Source organism: Anguilla anguilla, chromosome 18 (genome assembly GCF_013347855.1).
Source record: "Anguilla anguilla isolate fAngAng1 chromosome 18, fAngAng1.pri, whole genome shotgun sequence".
Taxonomy (NCBI): domain Eukaryota; kingdom Metazoa; phylum Chordata; class Actinopteri; order Anguilliformes; family Anguillidae; genus Anguilla; species Anguilla anguilla.
The window spans coordinates 23956678-23974694 of record NC_049218.1 but is presented as its reverse complement, the minus strand read 5'-3'; the positions used below and the strand labels follow the sequence as shown (position 1 = coordinate 23974694).

General features: G+C 45.8%; 1 protein-coding gene across 1 annotated transcript in view; it reads left to right on the top strand.

Annotated features, from left to right (window-relative positions):
* The window catches only part of eys (eyes shut homolog), a 184547-nt gene that overhangs the window by 102153 nt on the left and 64377 nt on the right, over positions 1 to 18017 (top strand). Inside the window, exon 15 of the mRNA XM_035400963.1 lies at positions 11656 to 11806. Coding sequence (XP_035256854.1) covers positions 11656 to 11806 — 151 coding nt within the window. The remainder of the gene's footprint in view (positions 1 to 11655; positions 11807 to 18017) is intronic.

The window sequence follows — 18017 nt, the reverse complement described above, 5'->3', positions numbered from 1 at the left end:
TTCAACCAACAAAATTATCCATCTATATTCAGAGAGAAAACTTGGAGAGGGTGTAGTTTACACCACAAGGTGTGTAAAGCATGGGAAATATTTTGTTTTCAATGCACCAAACAAGTGATTTAACTCTGACATATCTTTAATCATCAAGTTTAGTAATTTATTTCTAACACTATTTTACAATGAACGCTGGCCTAGATGTTGCATCTGCATTTTATAATAGTCTGTCACCTCAGGTGTTGTGGAAACTGGTCGGTTAATTTTCTATTGACCTTAACTATTTCATCCACTGCTTACAGTAGAAAAGAAAACACAATTAAACTGTAAATAGTTTGCAACATTTACTTGATCTACTTGACTTATGAACAAATGACAAGAAGACAAAATCTGTTTTCAACATACACTGCATGGTCGAAAGTATGTGGACACCTGGCATTCAACATCTCATCTGAAATTATGAGCATTAATATGGAGTTGGTCCACCCTTTGCGGGTATAACAACCTCCACTCTTCTGGGAAAGCTTTATACTAGATGCTGAAGCATTGCTGCAGGGATTTGCTTCCATTAAGCCAGAAGAGCATTAGTGAGGTTGGGCACTGATTGGGTGATTTGGCCTGGCTTGCAGTTGGCATTCCCATTCATCCCAAAGGTGTTGGATGGGGTTGTGGTCAGGGCTCTGTGTGGGCCAGTCAAGTTCTTCCACACCGTTCTCGACAAAATCATTTATATATGGACCTCGCTGTGTGCCCGGGGGCATTGTCATGGTGAAACAGGAAAGGGCCTTTCCCAAACTGTTGCCACAAAGTTGGAAGCAGAGAATCGTTGCATTAAGATTTGCCTTCACTGGAACTAAGGGGCCCAGCCCAAATCATGAAAAACAGCCCCAGACCAAGGTGTGTTCAGATACTTTTGGTCACGTAGTTATTATCTGTGGATATCTGAAAAAGGTATTCAGGTTCAGATCCACCCGTGTGAAACATGACTCAGTTTGCTGTCAGTTCTTTTTACCATTGCCTGAGGGGTTCTGAAGTAAAGTGAAATCTACTTATGTGGAGAGACTAATCCATTATCTCTTCCAGACTAATCCAGATGTGTTATCCATAGTGCAACACTCCCGGTACATGACCTGCCTACATCTTTCTCATAATATTTGTAAAGTAAATGCTCTATTATACCCCCAAACATTATTCACAGTTGAATTTAGCAAAATCTTGATGCTGTTAATTATAATTTTTATAAGATGTTTAGGTATATTCTTGAAGATGGAGGTTATTGGGTCCAGTCATAGATGTAGAAAGCAGTTCAGAGATGGAAAGCTCAGACTACAGAGTCACCAGGTGTCATGCCCGATATTATTATGCAGCAGATTCCAACGCAATGTGAATATAATTGTAATACATTTTTTGGCAGATTCTTCTCTGCAGGGAAGACATTTTTTGGACCGTGCTTGCATTACTTTTAGTGATTTGTTCCTTCATGAATTGCTCCAACTGTCATCTAATCCTTTGGTGTAATTTATGTCTTTTGAGTCATTTCCCGTTCAGAAGGAGGGCTAGTACATTTCCCGAGTCGTTTCATTTCAACGTTAACAACCTCATTCAGAGCCGCCGCTAATGAAATATCACGGCTCTGCCAAGTAGGCTAGTCGGTTGCATATTCCTGTGGTGTTTCAGTCTCTTGCTGTGTTTCACCGTCTTCATATAGGACTCCATTTTGGCTCCTTCCACAGCAGAGCCTGGTCTGAAAGTTAGATATGCAGCCACGCTTTTGTCATATTTCAGTACAGGCAGGGATATGATAAGGATATTAATGATACAGAGATGTTGACAAGCTAGCGATTTTGGACTCCACTGATTTCAAATTGCGCTGTAGATAAAAATGCTGTTCCATAAATCTGAAGTTAATTGTATTTTTTTCTTTTTTCATTGTCAAATAACACAGTTTGCTCGGAGGTTCGCGTTGTATTTATTGGTTTCTTTCTTCGATACTATTACTGTTTGTGCAGAGAAGTGACATTATTCAATTTGGAGTAATTATTTATAACAAAAGAACATTTGGTACAATTCTTTGCCAGTTTGCAATTACCAAATGATGTGTTTGCTCCTAGTGGCTACGTAAACATATTGGTTTCCTCGCCACATCCAGACATCTATTTTCCCAATGCGTGCAGTCGTTCTTTATATATAAATGGCATCAAACATCCCTTTACCTCTGGTGTATTTCCAGGATAACGTTTGATTTAAAAAAATGCATTTAATTTGTGAAGCGCTTTCTTATCAAGCGATGCACAGTGCTTTTGCTCTGATCTGTATAAGTAATATCAGACAGTTTGAACACATACAGTAAAAACAGACAAAACCAAGAAAAAAACAAATGGCATTCGCATTCAGGAATTCAGTTGTACCTTAAAGTATATTTACAGGAATTCATTTATACCTCAATGTACATTTTTCTGGAATTCAGTAATACATTTCGGGAATGCAGTTATACTTTAATGCACATATCCAGTAATTCAGATTGGAAATGAAAATTGGACTGTAAAACATAAAAAAGACCTGCACACAGTTTTGATGGCAGTTGTTCACATTTTTTACATGGGGGAGTTTAACAATCCACAAAGTTACAAAAAGGCTGCTTTCTGTGTAATAATTTAACACCTGGTAATTTCCCAAAATGAAGTGTGTAACAATGTAAAACATTGCTAAAGGAGTAATCAAAAAGACAGGATCTTTCCCCATTCATAACGAGCTGGCAGTTTGATAGCATAACTGCAGGTTAATCCTTTCAAGTGATTGGTTCACATTAAACACGAACTGCTTAAGATTTCCCATTAAACTGGCCACTTTTGTTTTTAATGATCAGCTCATGAATTCCCTTGAGGGTACTTTTTAATATAAATTGAAAATGTGAAAATGTGTCCGTTGTGTGAGGTGCTAAAATGGATGTTTATTGCAGCAAGGATGCATTGAGCGAGTTGCAATATGCTACTCATATAATGTTTTGGGCTAATGCAGTCTGATTCAATTGCCTTGGAACCCTATAGGGTATGCTGTATAGCAATGTGTTCCTTGAAAGAATAACGTTCCTTTGGGTCTGTGTGGTGAGAATGATTCCAGTCGTTAGACCCTTTCCTTCAACACAATGGCTCTCCTCCTCTCTGATATTTATTTATATATTTCTACATGAAATTTAATGAGCAAGTTCATGAGAGTGAGAGTCTCAACTTCCACTGAATTGAAAAAAATAATTAGGAAGGGTGAATGGCAAAGCCAGAACAAAATGCAAACTGGTCCTTACAAGTCTTGAACATCCCATAATCATCCCTGGGCAATGTCACCAGAAAGCCATGGTCAGACTGTGATCACCTTTGGCTTGTTGAAAGTGAATTCAATTAAAAAAAAGCTCAGCAGTCAGAATTAGTTACCGTAACTTAAAAATAAATATTTGTTAAATTTTTTTTCACAGCAGTGAGAAAGTTCGTATTTCAGTTTATATGTGTTTGTTGATATGGTTCAAGACCTCCCCGTGGTTACAAACAAAATCTGTCATGGGTGCAAGATGGATGGTGATCTCTATCATCTCTAGCTATTTTAGAAAGTGACACACACCAGAGCAGCCTATTGTGTTACAGATCTTGGCTCTAAGCAACTGAATCGAGTACAGAAATCATATTAGGATTCTTCTTTTGTAATATTTTAAGCTTCTTTGCACACAATATGCAGCGATGAAACAGGCCAAATATTTTGGAGGAATGGGGAGTCCACATACAGTGGGACTTGTAGTGATAGCGTAGCCCGCGGAACAGATTTAACGCGATTTGATGAGCGCCATTGAAGGATTCATCCGTAAACGATCCCAACATGAACCGAAACCTCGTTTCAGAGTCACTCCGTCTCGTGCTTCATTATATGTGTTTGCCTTGCATTATACCGGAGCGGGGAGTCTTTAGCTCGCTTCTCCATAGATCCGGAACGTAATCTGTCAGGCCTGATTCCGGAAAGGTCCGCCCGGACTGGAATGTTAGTTTCACCTTGCCGGTGGTCTGAGGCGTCAGCGCCGTCTGTCTCGCCCGTGCCACCTGCGCGAGACTTCCCCGCTTTCGACGACGGCTCAACTCTCAGCGCTAACGCGGCGGCGAGGGATTGAAAGGCGGTTTATTTCCTGCTACGGCAGGAAGCAGCGAGCGGCGAAGGTAATCCGTCTCTGGCGCTCTCGCGGTGGCGTTGAGCGGAAAGATCCCGATTCGATGGCCTACATACCCCCCCCCCCCCCCCCCTTTTTCCGAGGGCGCCAGGTGGGAGGGAAAACCCCACGCATTTCGCTGAGCGTCTGCCTCGGGTGCGCTCCTGTCGTTCCGGCAGTGCTACTGCGCATCTCCCCCCTTCGACTTCAACTGCTGTCTTATGCAATTCCGCTAGGACAACTGTACCGCTAAAGAAATATTATAATAAACATATCCACATGCCTTGCTTCTCACTTCTTTTCTCATTTTAATATGTTTAATAATGTAACCACTGTGTTTTAAAATTGCAGCTGTGATATTGTCGCCGAGAACATCATTTTCCAATTTCCTTTCGATTCCAGCATCAGTTATTCCTCGAGAGGGCGGGGAACATTAAACGTGCTGCATTTTTTATTATTTTTTTCCCACAAATAAGTAATCGCGTTTCAGTTTCGCATCCCATTTTGCGCTTGCTTCGTAGCCCTTCGTCTCCCAATCGCGAGCCGTGGAAATTGATTGGTTCTGCGGGAGGTCTGCGCGTTATGAAGCCGTTTGCGGGGAAACATGCGCGAAACGTCCCGATTATACGTCGCGCGAGAACGCTCTCCTCCGGCAGAGAGGATTATTTAATCTCAGCAAATAAAAAAACGACTGTTAGTGCAGAAGACGGGATCGGGAACGTTTCCGAGCGGCAGAGCGGTGTGCAAACAGTGTCCTCGGAGAGCGCGGTTAGCTCACGTTAATGAGAGACGGAAGGGGCTTTAAGAGCAGATACATATTGTCGGCGTCGTGCTGTTTTTACGAAGGGGCGTGAATTTAAGAAGTCCTTCCTGTTCTGGAACGTTCCGGCTGCCTTTCTCAGCTGAGGGGCACAGCGAGCTCGCGGCGGGGTGTGGCATATGTCCGCCCATCTCCCCTCTCCGTGTTCGGAGGGGTGTGGAAGGGGGTGTGAGGCAGCACTTCAGCGCGCAGACGGAGCCCTGAGCGTTTGGGGGGGTGGGGGGGGGGGGGGAGCGGGGGTAGGCGTCTGTCTCCTCCCCGCCTCTGCCTGTGGACCTCGCCGATAACACAAATGAAAGCGTTCTCCAGAATGTGACAGGAGAAGGGCTCTTCTCCCTGCAAGCGCTAACTCACGCAGGCATGCACACAGACACACACACGCGCGCGCACACACACACATGCGCGCACACACACATACACACACAGATGCACACACAAATGTGCGCAGACACACACACACACAGATACAAATGTCTACTGAGATGCACACTGTCTGTAAACGTTTACAGGTCCTTCTAGAAAGCACCAGTAAACATGTTGAACATATGTGTCAGTGGCTGAGCTCTGAGATAGAATACAGCAGCTTTTATGATGCAGGAGCATGGCATCTTTCTTAAAAGATATTTATTTTATTCATAATTTAAAATATGGCCCACGCATGTACTCCAACCAAGATTGAGCTATGTATTTGTGTTAAATGTTGTCTTGTATTTTTTAACACAATATAGCAATATAGCCCACTCATGTCTGTGTGAGTTAATTATTCATCTGCTTGAGCTGAAGCTTTCTTGTCTTCTGCTCTGTTAAAATGGATTGACTGCCTGTACTTCAACAAAATAATACTGTGCTTAGTTTGTACTTTGTTTGTACTTAGTTTGAATTAGAAAATATTTTGTTATGCCATGTTTCCGTGTGTGTGTGCATGCGTGTGTGTGTGTTTGTGTGTATGTGTGTACACACCTACATGTGAATGTGTTTTTGTGTGCAGGTGTGTGTCTGTGTGTGTGTGCATGATTGTGTGTGTGGGTTTGTGTGTATGTGTGTACACACCTACATGTCCATGTGTGTGTCTGTGTGTGTGTGCATGATTGTGTGTGTGGGTTTGGGTGTATGTGTGTACACAGCTACATGTCCGTGTGTGTGTCTGTGTGTGTACATGTGTTTCTGTTTTTTAAAGCGCCGTAGCGTTGGTAAGCCCTCCTCTCCCTGCTGAGCTGCGGTGTCTGTGTCGGGCTTGTGTTTACATCCCCGGCCTCATCACAGCTCATCACAGGCCGGGGCTTCTGCCAGAGACTCAGTGTGACCGCTGAGTCACCACAGCACCCCTACAGGAGAGGCACAGGACTGCGGCCGCCAGATTTATAGAACAATAAGGCGCTTAATCACAATATGCTGCCTGTGTAGAGCTCTCCTGCTTCCCTCCTCGCTGGGGGGTTCTCTACAAACGAAGAACACCGAGTATTAGCCCCCCCCCTTATGTTCTACCCAGAAAACAAAAACCTAGGGTACATTTTTGACAGTGCCACATCCCTGGAACAAAACCTAGGGCACATTTTGTCCACGCCAAATCGCTGGCATGAAGTAAACATTGTAACCAGAGGATAAAATACCCATGTAGCAATTAAGATGGAATTTTAATTGTTATTTGTCTGTCTGTCTGCCTGCCTATCTATCTTGGTATGTCTGTCTGTCTATATCTGTCTGTCTGTCTTCTGTATGTCTGTCTGTCTATCTTTATGTCTATATATTATCCATTTCATGGTCCATTCTGTCCTTCTCTGTATGTATTTTTCACTTGGAAATGAAAAGGCAGGCAGATGAAACTCAATTTGAATTCTCCTCTGCAACAGCTGTAGCCCCCGAGGATGTATAACTCAGGGAAGCTGTCTATACGAGCCCCCTCCCCCCCGTGTAACAGGGCCATTATGTGTTCAATAAGCCATTCAACGTCTCCCAGTTTCACTACATTTACTACTGCAAACCTGACTGGCTTCTCTCTCTATTCCAGTGCTGTTTTAAAACAGACGACCATATAAGGGAAGTGCTGCAATGGGTGGAAATTCAGCTTATTATTATTATTATTATTATTATTATTATTATTATTATTATTTTGTGATGTACCAATTGCTATGATGTTTTCATGGGAAGAGAAGTGAGAAGCCGTGAGAAAGCCATCACGATGTGCCGTTTAAAAATCGCAACAAAGACACATTGCATTGACTCAGAAGTGATTAGTCTCTGTGGCAGGAAGCAACCTTTAAATCTCCTCTGTAGCAGTGACTGCCTTCACGTCCCCCGTGCATAAATTTCGGCGAGCGAGGGCGGGAGTCAGAGAGGGGGGCGTGTCCGGAGAGTTAAAATGTGATTGGGCCTCCTCGTGGTGTCAGGTCGGCTGGAATTCGTCGTCCCCGCACCCTGTCAGATTAGCGGCTAATTTATCTCACCTGTCCGGGGCTATCTGACGGTGTTTATCTTCTGTCAATGCCTGTCTCAGTCCTCATAATTTCCCTTTACAGATTAGCAAGAAAGGGAAAACGGATGGCAGCGGCCGCTGGTGACACAGCTGAAGTGTACACAAACCTTATGTGAACCTGAGCGCGATTGTTAGCATTTTGGCGTGAAGCGCTAACGCAAAACAGGGAGTTCCATGGAGAAAGATGTAGCGTACACGATTAGCCATAGCCTTGCAGGTAGGGTTTCAGTCAGCAGGGTTTTCCCGACATCATCACTGAGAGAGAGACTCCTGATTGGTCATCTGCTGTCTGCATTGAATGCGCAGTTTGGCTGCAGACCTTTCATGCATGCAAGCTCGTCTGAGCCCTAAAGGGCGTGGCAGGAAGGGCGTGGTCCTACACAGACCACTGGACATTTCAAATGAGGAGGTTCTGGGAAATTTGCAATGAAAAGTTGTAAACGGGCCCATAACTACCTATTGTCCTTGGTATTTTTTTTCATGTCCATTTCCGTTTGTAGAGAGAACATCAGTTATCTTTGAGAGGAGAGGAGTTAGAGAGAGAGACAGTTTTCTCTTTGAGAGGAGAGAGGAGTTGGAGTTAGAGAGAGAGACAGCTTCCTCTTTGAGAGGAGAGAGGAGTTGGAGTTAGAGAGAGAGACAGCTTTCTCTTTGAGAGGAGTTAGAGAGAGAGACAGCTTTCTCTTTGAGGAGAAAGGAGTTAGAGAGAGACAGCTTTCTCTTTGAGAGGAGAGGAGTTAGAGAGAGAGACAGCTTTCTCTTTGAGAGGAGAGGAGTTAGAGAGAGAGACAGCTTTCTCTTTGAGAGGAGAGAGGAGTTGAAGTTAGAGAGAGAGACGGCTTCCTCTTTGAGAGGAGAGAGGAGTTGGAGTTAGAGAGAGAGACGGCTTCCTCTGATCTGAGGACAGGCGCTGAAAAGGAAGCTCCAGAGATCAAACAGACAAAGTTAAATCTGACGAGCAGACTGAAGATGCAAATGAAAAGCACGGAGATTCTGAGCGGTACCTCCCCCCCCCCCCACCCCACCTGCGCCGCTCCGCTCCGGGCCAGTCTCCCCCCGGACCTCACCTGTCAGCCGCGGAGCGCGAGAGGGAACAGGTGACAGGCACTGACAAAAGGACGAATGGTCTGTTAGGCCCGACGCAAGGTAACAGGGCCACAGGGACGGCACTGAGCCATTCGTCATTTCCTTTCAGATTAATGTGGGTGTGTGTGTGTGTGTGTGTGTGTGTGTGTGTGTGTGTGTGTGCGTGTTTGTGTGTGTGTGTGCGTGTGTGTGTGTGCGTGTGTGTGTGCACGTGTGTGTGTGCGTGTGTTTGTGTGTGTGTGTGTGTGTGTGCGTGTGTGTGCACATGTGTGTGCATATGTGTGGGAGTGTGTGCATACGTGTGTGTGCGTGTTTGTGTGCGTGCGTGTGTGTGTATGTGTGTGTGTTTGTGTGTGCATGTGTGTGTGTGTCCATACACACACACATACACCATTTTTTCTCACATTGGTCATTTCATAGGGAGAGAGAGAGAGAGAGAGAGAGGATTCGATTGCACACGCCTACAGATTGCTGACGAGCATAGTCTCTGAGCAGCCTCCCCGCAGACCTACAATAAAGAGCAGAGAGAAAAAAACAGTGTGATGTCACCATTAATTTGCAGAAGCCTCTCTAATTTGTGGGATGTAATGAAATGAATGAGGAGCCATTGTAACTGATGCACTGTCCTGGGAAACTGAAAGACTGGGGGCCGGTGCCATAGATATTGTTAACAAGAGTAATGCGCTCCTGGCATCGATTTAGAGAGTAAGGGATTCAGTGTGGGAGATAAACATCAATTTAAACAAAAGCAGGTTTATATGGTGCCGTAGCTTCTCGCGTAACGCCGCCGTGCCCGCCGCTAAAGGATACGCGCCCGCGGCGTTAGCGCTTACAGCATGGGTAGCGTTACTATAGCGTTACTGTAGCATTACTGTAGCATCCTTACTGTAGCGTTACTGTAGCATTGTTACTGTAGCGTTAATATAGCGTTACTGTAGCATTGCTGTAGCATTACTGTAACATCGTTACTGTAGCGTTACTGTAGAATTACTGTAGCATCGTTACTGTAGCATCGTTACTGTAGCGTTACTGTAGCGTTACTGTAGCATTGCTGTAGCATTACTGTTGCATCCTTACTGTAGCGTTACTGTAGCATCATTACTGTAGCATCCTTACTGTAGCGTTACTGTAGCATCCTTACTGTAGCGTTACTGTAGCATTGCTGTAGCATTACTGTAGCATCGTTACTGTAGCGTTACTGTAGCATCGTTACTGTAGCGTTAATGTAGCATTGCTGTAGCATTACTGTAGCATCCTTACTGTAGCGTTACTGTAGCATCCTTACTGTAGCGTTACTGTAGCATTATTACTGTACCGTCTCAACCTTGTTTTCCGAGCTTGCTCTGCAGCCACGCAAACATGCAAGGGGATGAAATGAATTCGCAGTTACAAGGACGTGGAATCGTCTCATGCATCAGTAGATGTATGCTGTATCCAAGCAGTGTAAAGTAGCATAAGAGCTGCTTTAAAGTGCTACAGCGGACAAAAAGCAGTGTTTTTTCTGTTCGTTTTGTTAATACTTTTCATATGATGAATAAACTGAGACACATTTTCACAACATATAATACTATAGTACAGTATATTTTTTTGTTTAGGAGAATTGGTGGTGTGTTTTAACAGGACAAGATTAGCGGTTGGAATGGCTATTCTTAGACCCCCCCACACCCCCTTCCCTCACCCTCCGCAGGTAAAATGTCCGGCTATAGCTGACCAAAAGATCCGAGATAAAAGCGGTCTCGAAATGATCCGAGCAGCATCGCTCCGCTCAGACTAAAGGAGGCTGGTGATTTCATGCCGTTACTGTGTGGAGTGAAGGAAGGGAATGAATTACAAGTGCACAAGCAGGTCCCCTGCCCCCGTCTCTGCACTCCATTACTTCAGTCCACACTTATTATTTTTAATGAGGCCGCCTAAATACATATTCACACGCCGCCATATTTTAGCCGCGGACACGTTACGCATTAGCCAGGCGCGCTAATGGTTTGCCAAGGTGAAATTAGCAGTCACTCTCAGGACGGGTTCCAAAAAGCCTTTGGGGGGGGGGGGGGGGGGGTGAGGGGATCACCGTTTTTGGTGGAGAACATGATTTCGGCAGAAGGCGCCGACCGCGGTCGAGTTTTAGCGAGTCGGTTCGCCCAGAACGGACGAACAGGCCCCGTGGGAGTACGCCCCCCTGTCGGTACACACATAATGGATATCAGCGCTGGAAGACAGGTGCGCACGTCAGAAGCAACGGCAGTGCGGAATCTACTGAGAGACGCGCGCTGAATCCCAACCAGCGGAGGCTGCGCCGGATTTCTCGCAGCACGACGGGCTAACGGCAGCTGTCGTTTTTACGCTTTTTAAAATCGCTCGTAGAACGGGTTCGCCCGTTAGTGCATCGTCGCTGTGGAGTGGGAGAAAAAGCATGCCCCCAGCTCCGAAGCCAAGCTCTGCCGGCCAAAGCTTAGTTTCACTCGGCAGAACTGGGCAGTAAGGCCAGCCAATCGTAGTTCGCGACCCGAAAACCGGAAAACTGCGTGAGGAAACGAGAGCGGTCTCGCTGACTGAAGCCCACGCTCATTTCCGCTCAAACTCGTTGTGGCTTTTTAGTGTTAAAAGCCAAATAAGCTGTGCGAATATTGAGAAGGACTCCAACGTTAGAGCCTTTTCAGAAAGTTTGCGGCATTGTGATTCATTAAATAAAATACACTTCACCCACCCAATGCAATCAGAAATGACATGGTTGTGAATAAATGCATGGCACTGTCTACAGTAATGAAATGAAATCTTTTTTCACTGACTGTTGACAATTGTTGGAGAGCATGAAGAAAAGAAAGCTTTTAAAATCGAGGTCGTGTTGTTTTTTTTTTCTTCCTCCCAGTTTCAGCCATTGACAAGACTCTGTCGACTCCGAGCTGGAACACTGTCATCAACAATTCTTTTTTGGTTGTGACAGAATAGTCAGAAAAAGGACTTGCTAACCATAGGGCTACGTCAAAACCGAAAGTAGGCCACTTTAAAAAGCTACTTTCTCTCCCCCCCCCCTCCCATCTGACTAGTCCCCCTGTGAGAAAATAAGATCGCGTTTTTAAACTTGCGTCCGGCCTTCCACAGCTCGAGAGGAAGACGTGGGCGACCGTTTCCTGCACTTGTTCCTGGAGAACGGCAGACCCGTTGTCGAGCTCGGTTGCGGCGGCGCTAACGTTCTGACGGTGAAGGCGGGTCAAAGCGTCGGATGGGAGAGGCTGACCCCAGTCATGATCCGGTGAGTTGTGCATTCTCTGCCCCTCGTCTGCCTGAAAACCTGGAGGAAGATTGGAAATGAAGTCCATATTTCTATCGGCCATGAGCTCCAATGCTGATTGATTCAAAGGCATACCAAATATTATAAAATAACCATGGCTACAAGGCCTGTGGGTGGTGTAAGGTTTCAGCAGAGTGTTGTAGCTAGCTAGCTGTTGCGATGTCAGAGGTAAAATAGCGCAAGTACAACAAAGCAAAACGACAAGTCAACAGGGCTAGTTCAAGAAGTTGTTTTAGTTTATTATTGTTAAACATAGTTGTTTGTTGTTTGAATTGGTTGCAGTGTCATCGAAATAAAAGACAAGTTTTATTTACTCATTTCAGTTCTCTGAGAACATTTCCTCCAGTTACTTTGCTGATATTTTTATACTTTATAAAGCAAAGTCGTGTCCTGTGATGTGGTTACTCAAAACAATCTATTCTTGTAATGTACGATGATATACCTGAACTTACGCTTTTGCATTCGGAAATATACTCAAGTGAGCACATTTATTTAGTAAGCAAAAATATATTTATTTTTTTTCAGTATTCCGTTATGTTGAGGCCATTTTCCCTCTGGTTTTAGTACGTTTTGTATAATTTCATTTATACAATTTACAATTTGTCAGCGGAACCAGCTGCAGCTATTTTTGAGTTTGACAGAAAAGAAACGGAAGAGAACGGGAGAAGAACAGGAATTGCGTGTGATGCATCGTTCATTCTGCCCCCGCGTTGCGTGTTGACTTAATTTTCTGAGGTGGTTGGCGGTGGAGAGCCCAGCAGAAATGAAAGTAAGTATCCGATATGACAAATGCGGGGCTGTGGAGATGCCTGTCACTGCTAGCGGCTTATCGTGCTTCATGCGTAATCTCGACCCATTTATCTCCGTCTCTCTCTCCCTCCCTTTCTCCCTCTCTATCTCTATCTCTCTCTCCCTCCCTCCCCCTCTCTCTCTCCCTCCCTTTCTCCCTCTCTATCTCTATCTCTCTCTCCCTCCCTCCCCCTCTCTCTCTCCCTCCCTCCCTCCCTTTCTCTCAATTATTTCAGTTCAATTCAAGTGTGCTTTATTGGCAGGAAATACACATAGTAAATACTGCCAAAGCAAACAAGAAACATACAAAAACAAGTAGTGTAACAGTGCAAGTAATGCATGAACGATATTGAATACAACTACAGTTACAAGTGTAGATTAAAATAAAATAAAATAAAATAGTAATAATAGTATTTTGACAGTGTGAACTATAAATAAATAATGAATAAATGAATGTGTTTTGTCTCTGTCTTTGGTGTCACTCCCTGTCTCTCAGGCTACCGCAGGCAGAAATGCATTGTGCTGCCTGGGTCATCTCCCCTCCTCTCCTAGGAAAATGGGAATTTTCTCATCATCAGGAACTTTTAAGAAATCTGGGCAAATTTGTTTGTAGTGTGATTTTATGAAAGAACATTTCTCTCTCTTCTTCGTATTTAGTGCATTTTAATAGTGTTTCTCTGATTCAACCTCTCTTTGTTGGCACTGTGAGCACAGACGCACTTTCTCTCTCCATCCCTTTCTCTCTCTCTCTTTCCCTCCCTCCCTCCCTCTGTCTCTCTCTCTCTCTCTCACTCCACCTCTCTCTCTCTCTTGCTTTCTCTCCCTGACATTCGTCATTTTTGGTTGCGGTTTGTGGGCGGGGGGTGCGCAAATTGTGGATGTATATCTTCTGTCGGGGGGCTAGCAGAGCAGCTTCCGCACCGAACGGCTGCCCCCCTCCCTCTACTGCGGGTGGCTCGAGAGCAGCCGGGCCTTCGAGCCAACTTTTATTATGAAGAAAATAGAACGACCCGCAAGTCATCATTCTATCTCGAAAAACCACAAATCCGCTCCATAAAAGCGAGGTGTTGTAGCCGCTAAGCTGATGTCGTGCGATAAAAAAATAGTGTTGCTGAATTTACTCCGGTCTGGTTTTATTCATTCATTTATTTATTTATTTCTCAGGTCTAAAATACGTCCTTAAGAATTTCTCTGATTTTTCAGGGTAAAAGCAAAAGAGTCCATGTTTCACTGGTGTCATGGGGGTGGGCGGGGGGGAGGGTTGGGGGGGAGGAGGGCATATAAGCGTGTTGTTTGCTGTATTCCGTGAGAGACGATCACTCTGCCACCATCTGGATTCGTGCAGTTATAAACATTTAAATGCTAGCCGTCCTAGGTGGCATCTGTCGTATGGCAGTCTCTCCTGTTCTCAGCTCGTCCAAAATGGAGAAGGACCCCCCTGACACAGGTTGCCATGGCATTGACGTGCTCGGGCGGGTTCGGCGTTTCGTGAGTTCAGCCCGGGGCCTCGGTTTGGAGGGGTCTGTCTGGAAGAGAAGCGGTGGCGACGGGTCGGTGGGGAAGACAGCCGGCGCGGGCGCCTGTGTGTGGGCGCGCCTTTTTCTGCTCCGTCTGCCGGCGCGACCCGACGCCGGCACCTCGATTATTTTACTGCTATCCGCCGGCCCGCTCGCTGTCCCCACTGATGAATCTGCCGCCCACGCCGGCCGTCCCAGAGCTCACCGAGAAACAGGGGAACCCTGGGGGAACGGCACTTCAACTGTTTCGCTGGGGGGGGGGGGGGGGCGGTCTTCATCGGTAATTACTGTTTCACTGGGGGGGGTCTTCATCGGCAGTTACTGTTTCACTGGGGGGGGGGGGTCTTCATCGGCAGTTACTGTTTCACTGGGGGGGGGGGGGGGTCTTCATCGGCAGTTACTGTTTCACTGGGGGGGGGGTCTTCATCGGCAGTTACTGTTTCACTGGGGGGGGGGGGTCTTCATCGGCAGTTACTGTTTCACTGGGGGGGGGGGGGGCGGTCTTCATCGGTGATTACTGTTTCACTGGGGGGGGGGTCTTCATCGGCAGTTACTGTTTCACTGGGGGGGGTCTTCATCCACAGTCACTGTTTCACTGGGGGGGGGGGTCTTCATCGGCAGTTACTGTTTCACTGGGGGGGGTCTTCATCGGCAGTTACTGTTTCACTGGGGGGGGTCTTCATCAGCAGTTACTGTTTCACTGGGGGGGTCTTCATCGGCAGCTACTGTTTCACTGGGGGGGGTCTTCATCAGCAGTTACTGTTTCACTGGGGGGGGGGGGATCTTCATCAGCAGTTACTGTTTCACTGGGGGCAGAGCTTCAGAAATGGTTACTGTTCCACTAGGGGCGGAGTTTTTGCATCCCATACCAGTGTCCCCTCTCCATCAGAATTCCCAGCACACGCAGCCTCTCTTACTGTCTTTTCCTCTTCTCAGAAGTTTAAATTGGAATGTGGTATAGTACCATGTCATACTGGTACTGTCATACTGCATATGTTACCAAAGTTATTTGGCGGCTGGCGGAGAGATTGGGCGAAAGAAAGATAGACTGCTGCAGAGTTGGGATGTGTAGTTCTTTTGGGCAGTGTAGTCCCTTTTAAGGACGCCCACCTGCCTCTCCCCAGGCTCATTTGGCGGTATGGCGGTTGAACCCGGGCCCAATCGCCGTCCTGGCTCGCGACGCGGAGCGGCGGGAACATCTGCGGAGCTCAGCGTGTCCCCCGCTCCGCCGTGGAGACCGTCTCGCTCCGCGTCGCCGGGACAACGACAGCCGCGCGGCGGCGGCTCCCGCCCAGAACCTGATTAAGCCGTACCGGCGGTGCAAAGCATTATGGGACAGCCGTCGGCCGAGCCCAGTCACCTTCATTTGCTCTTCTTCAGCTTCTAGCAACATGCTCTCAGCGAAGATTAATAATCCCTTCATTACAGCCTCAGTCTGAATGTTGCTTTTGACAGATATGAGCTCACTTTAAAAAAAAACAAAAAAAACAACGCGCATCGCTGGTATTACTGAAACCTCCGGGGTGTAAAATGGTGATTTATGGAAATGTACAGTGACTCTAAAATAGAAAAAAGAAAAAAAAAGGTTTCTAAAAAAGATGTGTGTTCGGTTGTGACATATTAATTTGTGGGCTATTGATTTGGTCAATATAAACAATGTCAGACGGGTTACGCAAAGTGCCGCCGGCTTTATCGCGTTCATTGTGGACTTCAGCCGCGGCAATCAAGGACCGAACATTAGCGTCTCGACGGACTTAAGTGGACGGACACAAATTCGGCTGAAAGCTCTATAAAACGTACCCGCGTTGTTTCAAATTAGATCACGCTCGAAATCGGCCGGTCCGATTTGAAATATTTCTCGAGCGCTAACTCGATAAAATTTTATTTGCATCAATTCCGTTTGCCAAATCATTCTGTCAGGCGTGGAACGAGGAGGGGAAAGGGGAGTTTGCCCTTTATCAGCTTAAGAACACTGCTACATATCTACTTTAGCACTTTAAAAAAAAAAAATTCATCCATTTACCCAACAGGTTTTTATTATATGTCGTTAGAGTCCTGGGGAAATTTGGAGTAATACCACATCAGTGGCACCCTCCTCTAGCCGTAAAACGCAGTCAGATTAGGGAGTGACGGCCGTGTGATTTATTAGTTTCATTTATGAAATTAGATTGCACACTTCCCTCTCTCCCACTCCTGAGGAGGGGTAGGCAGTGCCGCGACTGCTAAACGAGTACCCGCGAAAAATAAATAAACAAATAAATGAGTTGTAATCATGATCAACTGGTAGAACAATCCTTTATAAAATATATAAAATTTATATTTTAGTTTTTTATTTCAATTTTCTTTTCCTTTGTAATCTGGATTCAGAAAATTTGCTTTTGTCGTCCATATGCGGATGAGGTTGTAACTCTGATACCCAGGTGCATTGTGGCTCTGTGCCTTGTGAGAGAGAGATGAAGAAAGGCAGGGTTATGCTGTAGAAGAGGTGTAACAATTGTGTAACAGCGGTGTAACAGCTGTGTAACAGCAATATAACAGCAGTGTGACAGTGGTGTTACAGTGGTGTAACAGCAGTGTAACAGCTGTGTAACAGCAATATAACAGCAGTGTGACAGTGGTGTTACAGCAATATAACAGCAGTGTAACAGTGGTGTAACAGCAGTGTAACAGTGGTGTAACAGCAGTATAACATTAGTGTAACAGTATAACACCAGTGTAACAGTGATGTTACAGTGGTGCAACTGCAGTGTTACAGTGGTGTAACAGCAGTATAACATTAGTGTAACAGTATAACAGCAGTGTAACAGTGGTGTTACAGTGGTGTAACTGCAGTGTTACAGTGGTGTAACAGCAGTATAACATTAGTGTAACAGTATAACAGCAGTGTAACAGTGGTGTAACAGCAGTATAACATTAGTGTAACAGTATAACAGCAGTGTAACAGTGGTGTAACAGCAGTATAACATTAGTGTAACAGTATAACAGCAGTGTAACAGTGGTGTTACAGTGGTGTAACTGCAGTGTTACAGTGGTGTAACAGCAGTATAACATTAGTGTAACAGTAGAACAGCAGTATAACAGAGGTGTAACAGCAGTGTAACAGCACGAGATACTGTAACAGGAACTTGATACCCAGTGGACTGCATGGTCTGCCCTGCTGTATCCACCCTCACAGGTTGCTAATGTGTTAATATGTTTGGTCTGTGCGCATATTTACCAGATAGTGTGGTGTTACAAATTAATGTTCAGAATCATTAAATGTGCCATTAAGGTCTGTTTGTTCTTTGGCTGAGTTATTTACCGGAGAGCTAATCTGCTGGGACAGCTTGCTTCTCCGTGAGCGCGAGGCTGCTAACAGCTCCCAGCGTTGCTTGGTGAACAAGGGCCAACTTTATCTCCTCACTGCACGGCAAGAAACAGCTCTAATAAGGCCTGGGGGTGCGCAGAGTAGGGGAGGGGGGATTAATAGGGGGGGTTTTGGCTTTTATATCAAAGGCTAATTACAGGAGCCCGACAGAGTCAGATTAATGCGTCGCGCGCAACATCTGCTCTTAATTGTTGGTGGTAATATTGACCCGGTCCTCTCTCACCGCCTCACCCTGTGGGGAGAAGCTCTGGCCGGTCAATCGGAAGAGCCGCACGCGCAGGTATCGCCTGTCTGCAGGAATTAGCCGCCGCTCGTTAGCCCGCGTCGCGCGCTGCCTCCCAGGGCCGACCGCGGCGCTTTCCGCCATCTTACGGGGGCGAAGAAAAGGCGATAACCCTCTGTCTCTACAGCCCAAATATAAAACCGTGCGGCGAACCATCTGTGGTCACTGCTCTAATTTCAGTGGGAAACCTTATGTGAGTTGTCAAACTTGGGTCTG